The 13,099-nt window shown below is 41.1% G+C and overlaps 1 protein-coding gene across 5 annotated transcripts in view; it reads left to right on the top strand.

Moving 5' to 3' along the window:
- Window positions 1–13,099, top strand: part of PFKFB4 (6-phosphofructo-2-kinase/fructose-2,6-biphosphatase 4) — a 102,135-nt gene that overhangs the window by 82,124 nt on the left and 6,912 nt on the right. For 2 of the 5 annotated variants that reach the window (XM_075939360.2, XM_089781079.1), the window contains exons 13-14: window positions 739–803; window positions 4,941–5,031. In XM_075939360.2, coding sequence (XP_075795475.1) covers window positions 739–803; window positions 4,941–5,000 — 125 coding nt within the window. In that variant the 3' untranslated portion in view covers window positions 5,001–5,031. The remainder of the gene's footprint in view (window positions 1–738; window positions 804–4,940; window positions 5,032–13,099) is intronic. The other 3 variants (XM_089781078.1, XM_075939359.2, XM_075939361.2) reach the window with 2 other exon arrangements.

Raw genomic sequence — 13,099 nt, 5'->3', positions numbered from 1 at the left:
AAATTCTTTCTCCATTCCAAGCTGTAGCAGTTTTGCACTCTGCAAACAATCATTTCATTTTAAGTGAACTGGATAGTCACTACTCTGTAAATGGATCCGCTTTTGCAGGAGGCCCCTGTTAAAGCTAAGTATAGCTTTCCTGCTTTCTCTGAGCTTGCTGACTTATCCACTGGGGAAAAAGTGGCTTCTCCCCAGAAGTTAGTTTTAGATTTTGATTTGTTAAAATGTTAGGTAAATGTTAATATCCTTACCTGTGCCAGCCTTAGTAATGGGGGATTTTAAAAATCTGAAATATACAGGTTTTTGTTCGTATTCAACATTATTAAAAATCTGAGGCCAGTACTTTCCTTCTGCATAACAATGTGGTGCTAAGGCTAAAATAGCCTACAAAACAGAAGTGGGTATGAAATATTATGATTGTGTGTATGCCCGGCATCATTTTGGTGGGTTTTTAGAAAAAGTGAATTACTTATCTTCCGAGTTTTACTGAAAGTACTGAGAATGTGAGGTTGAAGATAATGAGACCTGGATTCATCACCAAACTGAGATAAATACTGATCCCTTTGGTACTGGTACATTGTGAGGTCAACGACAGTCAGAACTTAGCAAAGCAATCCAAGTGAAAGCCAAGAGCTGAAAGGGAAAAAAAAAAAAAAAAAGGGTGATACAATATGTTGCTTTAAAAAAAAAAAAGTTACAATATAAGTGAGTGCTAATCAGGTTAATTTCTGTCGACAGGCTGTAAGGTGGAATCTATATTCCTGAATGTCGAAGCAGTAAACACGCACAGAGATAAACCAGAGGTAGGACAAGTCTTGAACACAAATATCTTACTTAACGCATTGCATTTTCCGAAGTGATTTTTTTATGATGATGTCTATTACCCAGATGTAGAATTGAATTGCTAGAAATGTTGAGCATATTTAATTTTACACACCAACTTTGTGTAACCAGTAAGTTCCTCATCTGCATACGTATTGTCTGCTAGATATGTTTGTGAAGAGAAATTTTCTGTCTGACATTTTCTAAAATGGTATGATTTCAGAAAGCCAGAATTTACCTCTTACAGAAATATAAACCATGTGTTTCTAACTCAATGTCCTTTTTATTTTTATGTTAGACAGCACAAACACCAAAGATTTAGTAACAAATAGAGCAATGAATAAGCTATTTAGTCTGTTGGGAGCTAGTTTGTATCTATTTCCTTTTACAAGTGCATAATAATGTATATTAAACTTTAGAGGAAAATTATTGAGCCCTTTTCCATTGTGGAATTGGCATAATCCACTATGCATTTCCAAAATGTGCAAGAGGTGTTGTTAGGAAGCATTAATGAAGTCTGTCTTGCTTTACGCTGCCTGCAATTACAAGGCTTTGTCTATCCTGAGAATGTTTAGCAATGCCAGCTATTGTGGGAACACTGGCTCAGAAGAGGAACAGGTGATTTTATATCTGGCTTCTAGGCCACCTCAAAGCAAGCCCAGCCAATTCAGACTTCATCTCTTCACTTCAAAAGATAGCAGTGTGTTTACACTGAGATACTGAAATACCTCAACTGTAGCTAGTCAAAGTAAACCTATACACACCCCACCTAGGGGGCCTAATGGCTTAGAAAAAAGAGATGGAATGTGTGTAAGAAGAGTTAGGAAGTCAGGCTCCTGGTAACTTACTACATTCTTGCTGTATCAGAGTATGAGATGCTGTGTGTGGTGCCACACTATTCTGTAGTAACATGAGTTTGGTTTGCCCATATTACTCCAAAAGTCTCTGCCACTCGTGTATTATAAAAGTTTGGTAAGCTTGCTTCTTGTGCCTCTAGCTTTTGTATCTACAGTCCTTAAGTCTTCCTTGAAGTGAGCTGGCTACCATTACAAAGAATAGTATGGGCAGAGTTAAAGCAAATCGATTAGTGCAGTAAAGTTAATTTATATTTTAGTGAGAAGTTGGGATTTGTGGTGGTGGCTGAAGTTGTTTGTATGAAGATACGAGTTTTTGAATGTTTGTGTGTATGAAAATGATATGGGTGTGTGTGTAAGTGTAATATGGCATATGTTTGCATATATGTGGCATTTTAACAGGGCTTTGCAAGAAGTTTATCGTCTTAGTTCAGGGATGGACAACCTAAAGCTTGCCTGGATCTGGCCCCATGGGGTGGGAGCACACACAGTCTATTAGCATGGGCCTGGCTAATTTTTCTGTGGGTCAGCAGCCCCGACCCAAAAAAGGTTCCACACCCTGTCTTAGTGTCTTAGTTATATTTAGTTGACCAAACTTTGGCTTCCATAGCGGTTATAGTCAAGTGCTTTCATTATGTGTGGGTACTTTTACTATGTTTAAACTTTATCACTTTCTTCTTTTCCTTCATACATTATATTTTGCCACATTTTTAATCGATTCCACTTAAACCCACTTAATAGGAACAGCATAAATAATGGGAAGCTTTCTGTGGGAACTTGTATCAAAGTAGTAGCCGTGTTAGTTTGTATCTGCAAAAACTATGAGTAGTCATGTGGCACCCTAAAGACTAACAAATCTATTTGGGCATAAGCTTTCATGGGTAAAAATCTACCTTGTCGGATGTGTCTACTGCTGATAAACCTGAGTTTGCCACTGTGTCTTATAGCAGGCCATGTATTTCCAGGGAATTGCTATTAGGAATATTCATTATGATGTTAGCTTATTAAAAATGTTTGTTTGGGAAGAGAACCTGTTGAGGCACTGCATTAGCTCTGAGTGTTACGCAAGCGTTACTGAGCACCTAAAGCTGTTACTTCTCACTTTTTTACCTGACGTGCGTCACAAACTGTAACATATGGCAATGCTAAAATGTAATAATGTTTGGGAAGAAAGGCAACAACTGTGTACAGTAATGGAGCTAGTTAAAAGTTTTGGCCAAGGTTAGCAGGTCAAACTCAGGTTTTTCAGGGAAGACCTATGTGGATTTTGTTACCGATAAAGAGTCACAAACGACCTGTACTGAAGATGTCTTCTGAAAGACCCACTATGAATAAACTAATGAGGCATGATGAAATGCTAAGTTGATTAGGCTAGGATTAGAGTGTGGTATTAGAGTATAAACTGTTTATTTTATACTCTGTGTGTCGATGGTAACAGCTTCTGTAAAATCTAATTTTAAAATACTCTTTATTAATGCTGAACATCTATAATATTTCATTTTTTTTAAAGTTACCAATTTATAAAATATAAATCAGACTATTTGCCTAAGAACTGTACAAGGTGTACTCATCAACATAAATTCCATCTTAATATATAAGGCACGCTACTGTCCATAGCAGAAGTTGAAAATATTGTTTTAAAATACTTTTTATGCACTCTTTAAAAAAAATCAACTATCCTTTTTACGTTGCAGAAATAAATATAAAGGAGTAGAATAACTGACCTTTCCTGTGTTTTCTATAAAAACTATAATCCATCTGAATTTGGACCACAGATCTGGCTGTTCATGTACAGTAGCATCAGATTTGTAATGACTTTAGTCTTGGGGCACGTCTAAACTACATTCCTCTTCTGAAAGAGGAATGTAAATGAGCCTGATGGAAAATGCAAATGAAGTGCAGATTTACAAATCTCGCACTTCATTTGCACAATCGCATGAGAGCGCTTTTTCGAAAAAGAAACTGCACTCTAGATGGGGTTCTTTTGGGGAAAAAAATCCTTTTTGAAAGAACCCAAACTCCTGAAAAAATGAGGTGTACGGGTTCTTTCGAAAAAGTTTTTTGTTTTTTTTTCTAATGAAACCCTGTCTAGACTGCGGTTTCTTTTTTGAAAAAGCGCGCTATGTGATTATGCAAATGAAGTACGAGATTTGTAAATCCATGTTTCATTTGCATTTTCGTTCAGGCTCATTTACATTCCTCTTTCAGAAGAGCAATCTAGTTTAGACATAGCCTTTCTAGGATGAAGGAAGGAATATCTTGGGGAATAAATCTTATGGAGCTGTTTCAACAATTATTTGAGTTCTGTCTGTGATGTTTTGAATTTTATTTCTGAAAGGAAGTTTAATGTATGACAGTAAAATATCTTTTTTTTACTACATATCGTAGTGCACACATTAGCAAAAACCTGGTCGTTCATTGCAAAAACTCATTTTAGACTGAGTTCATTCAGGTTTTTATCATAAAGAAAAGTAAAATTTGCTCACTCACACAGAATTTGGGAGGAGAACCAAGCAAAACATGTCACCCAACCCCTTTTGTGAAATGGGAAATATATTTTTGAATTGGAATGGTTTGATTTGAATAGCATTTGGCTTTGTAGAGTAATAGGTAGGGGACCAAGTTAGCAGGTATTTTGTTTGAATTTGATGGTAATATTGTAGGCCTCCAACTTGAGCTGCATGGGTTCAGCCATCATCCAGCTTAGCAGCTGTACTGTCTAACGTGTGCTGCGTTGAATGTGGTCAATACTGTGTAACTTCTGCAAACTAATCAGAGGTCTTCTCACCATTTTTAGTTTTGGAGGAGGGATTTTCTCTGGTGTAGTTTTTTTTTTTTTTAAACTATATTAGCTGTATTACAGGTAAAGTGGAGATCATGGTATATAAATGCTGTGAACGGTCCCAGTTCAGGATGGCAGAGAAAGCAGTTTATAGTCACCACCCATTGAAATCAAGTATGTGCTCAGCTGCTTTTCTCAGTAGAAATGTTTTTAGGCACATGCGAAAGAGTTCTCCTGATTGGAACCTATAATAGGCATCCTCTACAAGTGAGTAATTGCAGTATTGGCAGAAAATTGTATGTAGGATTGATAGTTGTTTTATGTAAGCTGTGTTGCTGTATGAACTAATGCACTAAAAAGCTGTTACTTCACTGAATTGGAGTGAAAAATCTTTTGTCAGAGTGCAGCTGTGTACTTGTGAAGGATGGATATTTTGTTGCTGCATGATAAATATTCTCCTCTGTATTTTTATTATTATACAGAATGTAGACATTTCCAGACCTCCTGAGGAAGCTCTTGTAACAGTCCCTGCTCACCAGTGAACCCGTGTCCAGATCAGCTATCAAACGTGTGGTGCTGTTTCATCCTATTACTTTAAAATACATTTTTAAAAAATCATTCCAATCACTTTTAAATCAATTACAAAAAAATACTTAAATCATTGTACAGCACATAACCTCAACTTGTCCGGATATAGTGAAACTGTAGCCTACTAATTTGCTGTGGATGAATTGTTGAACGTTAATTGGCTGTTTAAATACTGATTTTTTTTTTAAGATTGCTGTAATCCTGTGATCTCACATCTTTAATTTTTAAATTGATTTTTTCATAGCTTCAGTGACCACTGGACACTAGTTGAAGTCTGAAAGCAATGAGGCTTAACATACGCACAAGCAGCACTTGTTTCTCTGACCTTGGGAGTGATTGGACTGTAACTGTAGCAGAAAATAACATTTCCATAGTTAGCAAAAAAGTGTAGTTCTACTCACCCATAGTGCTAGTGTGGTACATAAGCACATTTTAATGGACGTATTTGTGGAGGAGGTGAGCAAATTGAAGTTTAATTTGTTCCAGACTTCAGATATAATTAGGAGAAGTATATGAATAGTTTAATGTGTGTGGTTTCTCTTAAAATATATTTTTTCCATTGAGTGGACGGCGGAGTTCCCTGTGTATACAGTAACAATTTTAATTTGTTTTTTTATTTAGGAATTAAGATAGAAACACAGAATCTTAAAGTTCCCTATTCATGGCTTGGCATGCAGCAGCCACACCAATTCTTAGAAGTATGCTGGTCATATGTAGATGACCTTATCAGAGCTTACTTTGGCTACAGTACAAAGAGCATTGGCCATTTCAGATTCTTCGTATTTAGATTTTAATTTGTACTTAAAAAAATAAAAGGGTTGGACAGAGGTTTTCCTGGCACACTCCACCAGAAGTGTTATTAAAACACTTGTATGAAAGACATCACAGGGTTACTACTGGTTGTCAAGCACTCGTTCACCAAGACAATGCCCTTGTCTACAATCCTTAATGCTGCGCAAAAAGAGACTGCAGCTCATTGGACAGCTGAGCATCACTTTGGCCAGCCTAATTGCTTTTGGTGATAGAGATGAAATACAATGTAGAAGTGTCTGAGTGACAGGGACAGCTTTGTTTATATTGCATTAGATCTTGGATAATTGGCTGTTTCATAAGCAATTACTTTTCATGGAAAAGAATAGCACAAGTCCCTTTCTGCTTAAATTGCTTGTTCAGTTAATGTCTGTTTCTCCAGCTTGTGTATCTTTATGAAAATTTTCATTTTGGTGAAACTAAGAATTTTGCTTTTGGATATAAAAATAACTAGAACATTTACCCGGCATCGCTCGGGTTCTTAACTCAATTAATTTTGGTCTTCTTTTCCCTTTCATTGCTCTGGGATGGAGCTGGGGATGAGGGATTCCATATGCAGGCTTCCCCAGGGAGACAGAACAACCCTCTCTCACCCAGCCCTCTCTCACTGCAGCAGCTTGGGGCCAGGTGAGAAGCACCTCTCCATGGCCACTACAGCTCCAGTGGGCAGAGCCAGGGGACAGGGGAATGTCTCCCAGTGAGGGCAGGTTCATCTATCCCCTGCGCTTCCCAGCCAGAGTGAGGAATGCAGCAAACTCTGCATATTCCCCTCACTCCCTGATGAAGGGGGAACAGCCAGCAATATCTCTGTAAGAATCAGAGGGTGATGAGGCATCAGCAAAGCCTTAAGATACAAGTGGATTTGCTCCAGTCCCTCAGAGTAAACAGCTACAAGATCCTTACCAAGCATTCTTAAAACTTAAATACCCACCTGGGGACATGAGGAAACAGATTGACAGAGCCAGACGAGTACCCAGAAATCACCTACTTCAAGACAGGCCCAGGAAGGAAAATAACAGAACACCACTGGTCATCACCTACAGTCCCCAGCTAAATCCCCTCCAGTGCATCATTGGCAATCTACAGCCTGTCCTGGAAAACGACGCCCCACTGTCTCAGATCTTGGGAGACATGCCAGTCCTCGCCTACAGACAGCCACCCCTCTCCCTGCCCAACCTGAAGAAATACTCACCAGCCGCCGCACACCACACCATAGAAACGCTTACCCAGGAACCTACCTCTGTAACAAATTCCATTACCAACTCTGTCCACAGAGTTATACTAGCGACACCAACCCAGGACCTAACCACATAAGCAGCACCATCAGGGGCTCATGCATCTGCACATCCACTAACATGATATATGCCATCAAGTGCCAACAATGCCCCTCTGCAATGTATATTGGCCAAATCAGTCAGACTCTGCACCAAAGGATAAATGGACGCAAATCAGACATCAGGAATGGTAACACACAAGCCTGAAGGGAAACATTCAGTGATGGATTTAAAAGTAGTCATTCTTTTACAAAGGAATTTTATCACCTAATTACAAAGGCAGACAGCTGAACTGCTGTTAATTTGCCAATTCAGTTCAAATTCAATTTAGGCTTAAATAAAGATCTTAACTGGTAAACATGATACAAGGGCAATTTCCCTGCCTTTGCTATTCACGTTTCCATATCAAACACTATGACTGAGACACATCCAGCCTGATTGAATTAGCAGAATTAACACTGGCCCTACAATTGACAGGTAACTTCTTTTGCAGTTATAATACCCTGGATTCTGTAATTTCCACTCCACCTCTGATGAAGTGGCTTTTTCCCACGAAAGCTCATGATCTAATAATTTGCTAGTCTCTAAGGGTATGTCTACACTACCACCCTAGTTCGAACTAGGGTGGTAATGTAGGCAACCGGAGTTGCAAATGAAGCCCGGGATTTGAATTTCCCGGGCTTCATTTGCATGAAGCTGGGCACAGCCGTGAAATGAGGAGTAACGGTAGTTCGGACTAGGAAGCCTAGTCCAAACTACCTAGTCCGTGCCGCGTGTAAATGCACTAGCGGACATTTAAAAATGGTGGCGCCCGGCTTTATGCAAATGAAGCCCGGGAAATTCAAATCCCGGGCTTCATTTGCAACTCCGGTTGCCTACATTACCACCCTAGTTCGAACTAGGATGGTAGTGTAGACATACCCTAAGGGTGTGTCTAAACTACATGGCTCCATCGATGGAGCCATGTAGATTAGACTGATCGGCAAAGGGAAATGAAGCTGCGATTTAAATAATCGTGGTTTAATTTTAATTTAAATGGCTGCTGCGCTGAGCCGACAAACAGCTGATCAGCTGTTTGTCGGCTCAGCGCGCTAGTCTGGATGCTCTCACGCCAACCTGAAAGCCCTTTATCGACCTCCCCGTTACGTCTCGTAGGATGAGGTTTACTGGAGAGGACGATAAAGGGCTTTCATATCGGCAGGGGAGCATCCAGACTGCCCCGATCTGCCGACAAACAGCTGATCGGCAGAGCGGGGCAGCCATTTAAATTTAAATGAAGCCGTGATTATTTAAATCGTGGCTTCATTTCCCTTTGCCGAACAAACAAATCTACATGGCTCCGTCGACGGAGCCATGTAGTCTAGACGTACCCTAATGTGCCACAGCACTGTTTGTTTTTAAAGTTACAGACTACCATGACTTACTTCTCTGAGACTAGTTTTTATTGTTTAGGAGTTCTTAACAGACAGACACACAAACTCAAATATATAGTAGACTGCTATCTCATTAAGAGATCCTGTATAGTACAGTGAGAGGGATTCATTGATAGCTAGCTGATTCCTGCAAATAACCTATTGTACAGATACAATTCTAGTATCAAATTTAAGGTTTCAAGTGATGTTATGTGTCACTGGACAGGACATTAGATTGGGAGTCTGTGTCTGTTGCTGCCATTGGTATTGCAGGGAAGTTGGTTATGTAAACCAGAGAAGTGGGAAAGTAACAAGATAGTGAGTAAGGCTATGTCTACACTGAGAAGGTTTGGCAGCAAAGGTGCTATTGTCATGTAAAAGTCGCCAAAGTGAAAACAAATCAGACAGGTTTTTATGACTCCTATTTTTGACATTTCATGGCTCCATTGCTAGCACCCTGTCAACAAAGCAAAGCAATGTGGGTAAGCATCCCACAGTGCAGTGTTGTGGGAAAGCAGAGCTGATCCCTGCGCACAGGGAGAAAAGCCTGTTGAGAGTCTTTGGTTTAAGTTTAGAGGCAGGAGCAACAGAGGTAGTAGGGGTGGTAGGGTGTCTGCTATAGACCACCAGATCAGGTGTATGTGGTAGATGAGACTTTCTTCAGACAATTAAGAGAAGCTTCCAGATCACAGGCCCTGGTTCTCATGGGGGACTTGAACCACCCTGACATCTGCTGGGAGACCAATACAGCAGGACACAGACAATCCAGGAAGTTTTTGGAGAATGTTGGGGATAACTTCCTGGTGCAAGTGCCGAAGGAACCGACCAGGGACCATGCAGAGCTTGACCTGCTGCTCACAAACAGGGAGGAGCTAGTAGGAGAAGAAGATGTGGATGGCACCGTGGGCAGCAGTGATCATGAGATGGTTGAGTTCAGGATCCTGACAAAAGGAGGAAAGAGAAGCAAAATACACACCCTGGATTTCAGAAAAGCAGACATTGAGTCCCTCAGAGAAATGATGGGAAGGATCTCCTGGGATGCTAACATGAAGGGGAAAAGAGTCCAGGAGAGCTGGCAGTATTTTAAAGAAGCCTTATTGAAAGCACAGGAACAAACCATCCCAATGCACAGTAAGAAAAGCAAATATGATTGCCTTACCAGGGAAATCCTTGGCAAGCTTAAGCACAAAAAGGAAGCTTATAAGAAGTGGAAACTTGGACAGATGACTAGGGAGAAGTTTAAATATATTGCTCGAGAATACAGGGGAATAATCAGGAATGCAAAAGCACAATTGGAATGGCAGCTAGCAAGGGATGTGAAGGGTAACAAGAAAGGTTTCTACCTTAGCAATTACAGGGTGATCAGAGGGAGTGTGGGGCCCTTACTGGATGAGAGAGGTAACCTAGTGACAGATGATGTTGGAAAAGCTGAAGTACTCAATGCTTTTTTGCCTTTGTCTTTGGCAGCCCTCAGTGGAGAAAGAACAGGTTAAGAACTATTTAGAAGAGCTAAACATATACAAATCCATGGGCCTGGATTTAATGCACCTGAGGTTATTGAGGGAGTTGGGCAGATGTCATTGCAGAGCCTTTGGCCATTATCTTTGAAAACTCGTGGAGATTGGGAGAGGTCCCGGATGACTGGAAAAAGGCTAATGTAGTGCCTATCTTTAAAAAAGGGAAGAAGGACAATCTAGGGAACTACAGACTCAGTCCTTGGAAAAATCATGGTGGGGCTCCTCAAGGAATCCATTTTGAAGCACTTGGAAGAGGGGAAAGTGATCAGGAATAGTCAACATGGATTCACGAAGGGCAAGTTGTGCCTGACCATTCTGATGAGCTTTTATGATGAGGTAACTGGCTCTGGACATGGGAAAGTCAGTGGATGTGATATACCTTGATTTTAGTAAAGCTTTTGTTACCATCTCCCACAGTATTTTTGCCAGAAAGTTAAGGAAGTATTGATTGGATAAATGGGCTGTAAAGCGGATAGAAAGCTGGCTAGATTGTCGGGCCCAATGGGTAGTAATCAATGGTTAAATGTCTGGCTGGCAGTTGACTTAATGAGAAATGCTCCAAGGATCTGTTCTAGGACTGGTTTTGTTCAATATCTTTATGAATTACCTGGATGAGGGGATGGATTGCACCCTCAGCAAGTTTGCAGATGACACTAAGCTAAGAGGAGAGGTATGATATGTTGGAGGGCAGGGATAAGGTCCAGAGTGACCTAGATTAATTGGAGAATTGGGCCAAAAGAAATCTGATGAGATTCAAGAAGGACAAGTGCAGAATCCTGCGCTTGGGACGGGATGGAAGAGTCCCAAGCACAGATAAAGGCTGGGGATGGAGTGTCTAAGCAGCAGTTGGGCAGTAAAGGACCTGGGGATTGCAGTGAATGAGAAGCTGGATATGAGTTAACAGTGTGTCCTTGTAGCCAAGAAGCCTAATGGCATATTGGGGTGCATTAGGAGGAGCATTTCTAGCAGATCTACACAAGTGATTATTCCCTTATATTCAGCACTGGGGAGACCACATATAGAGTATTGCATCCAGTTGTGGGCCCCCTACTATAAAAAGGATGTGGACGCATTGGAGAGGGTCCAGTGGAGGGCAACCAAAATGATTAGCGGGTTGGAGCACATGACCTACGAGGAGGGCTGTGGGCTTATTTAATCTGCAGAAGAGAAGAGTGAGGGGGGATTTGATAGCAGCCTTCAACTTCCTGAAGGGAGGTTCCAAAGAGGATGGAGAGAGGCTGTTCTCAGTGGTGACAGATGGCAGAACAAGGAGCAATGGTCTTAAGTTCTAGTGGGGGTGGTCTAGATTGGATATTATGAGAAGCTATTTCACTAGGAGGGTGGTGAAGTACTCGAATGGGTTACCTGGGGAGGTGGTGGAGTCTCCATCCCTGGAGGTTTTTAAGTCCCGGCTTGACACAGCCCTGGCTGGGATGATTTAGTTGGGGTTGGTCCTGCTTTGGGCGGGGGGGTTGGATTCGATGATCTCCTGAGATCTCTTTCAGCCTTAGAATTCTATGATCTTGGAATTCCCTCATATCCCTGTGAGCCTCTCATGCTAAGGAATGTCAAAGCAGCAGACCAGTCTCTCCAGCCCTCCCCCCTGAAGCAGCAGTCTGCCTATCACTGTGTTCCTAGCAGGACAGAACAAAAGCATTCTAATGATTTGTTCCCCAAATGGAGCTGAGTTCTATAACTTTGAAAAGGGAGGAGCACATGCCTGCAGGGCAGCAGAGATTATACAAAACTGAGCACAACCATCATGGCAGGCATTGTGGAATACTGGTGGAAGCCAATTCTTCTGACAAACAACAGAGTCCACATTGGCTCTTGTCAACCATAAAGGGAGAAGAAAAGACACAAGATTCTTGCAGGGCTGGAATTTTTTTTCGCCAAAACTGGGTGTTTTCCTAACAAAAGTTGCATTGTCATGTGTACATGCTCGCTTTTTTGTTGCCAAGAACTGCCTTTTGGTAACAAAACATGCCATTGTAGACAAGGCCTAAGTCTTAGAGAGAAAGAGACAGTGCAACCCATTGCTAAGGAGATCCCATTCAATTGTAAATATATATTCAAAGTTAATTTAAAGTTTCTTCTGCTGTCTGAGGCTCTAATACCTGTATCCTGCAGGCCTAGTAGGTAAGAGTTGGTTAGCAGTTCTAAGATGTCTCTTTCAGTTTGTGTAATTGCCTGAATGTGGCAATGGAGTAAGTGGTTCAATAACAGCTTACAGCAGTTGTAGCACTAGAGAATCCCTAGTAGAGGACAGAATGGATTTTTAACTCTGAGCTTGTTATACAGCGCCCCAAAGGAAATCTGCTAGCAATAGTGCCTCAGGTGCCAGAGGATACTGATTTATTCTTGTGTATTACATTATCTTTTTAGTTTTGAACATGAATGCTCTTCGTGAATTTAGTCTTTTGGGCAATTGGCCATGTCTGCATTCAGCATATTTAATAATTCCACATCTGGCTTCTTTCTGAAAGATACTGTCCTCCCTACTTCATTTCTTCCAGATTTGTTTTTCTTGTAAGCCAAGGGTATCCTGGAGACAGGCTGACCCCTAGTTTGGTCTTCTCAAGACTTACGCAATTCCTGTCAGTAAAAAGACACTTACTGTTAAACTCTCTCTCTTATCCTAGTTCCATCTACTCTCACAGACATGCTTGCTGTAGGTATCTGAGATTTAGGGGTGTGATCAGAACTTCTCATTACCAGACAGTGTAGTTAGGCCATCCTTCCCCTCCCTGCCCAAATCCTTTTTTCTGCATTGTACTCTTTCTGATAAGGATCTCTCTCTCCCCACTTTAGGCCTCTATCATGGCATATCGTTTATTCCCACTACTACTTGGTCTCTTACTTTCCTTGAGCTTGCCTGGAATTTGGCTTCTTGCCTTCCATCTTTTTGGATCAACAGCAAATATCCAGCTTCCCCAAGATGCTGCAGCCAATTCTGCGGGCTCTCCAAGAACCCGCATAGACAACCCTTCAATAACTCAGAGCAAGGAGCGTACTGGATTCGTTATTTTGGTCCCGGAGT

The sequence above is a fragment of the Pelodiscus sinensis genome, chromosome 11 (genome assembly GCF_052426305.1).
Source record: "Pelodiscus sinensis isolate ZL-2025 chromosome 11, ASM5242630v1, whole genome shotgun sequence".
In the NCBI taxonomy this organism is placed as follows: domain Eukaryota; kingdom Metazoa; phylum Chordata; order Testudines; family Trionychidae; genus Pelodiscus; species Pelodiscus sinensis.
This window is presented reverse-complemented; position numbering and strand designations above follow the sequence as displayed.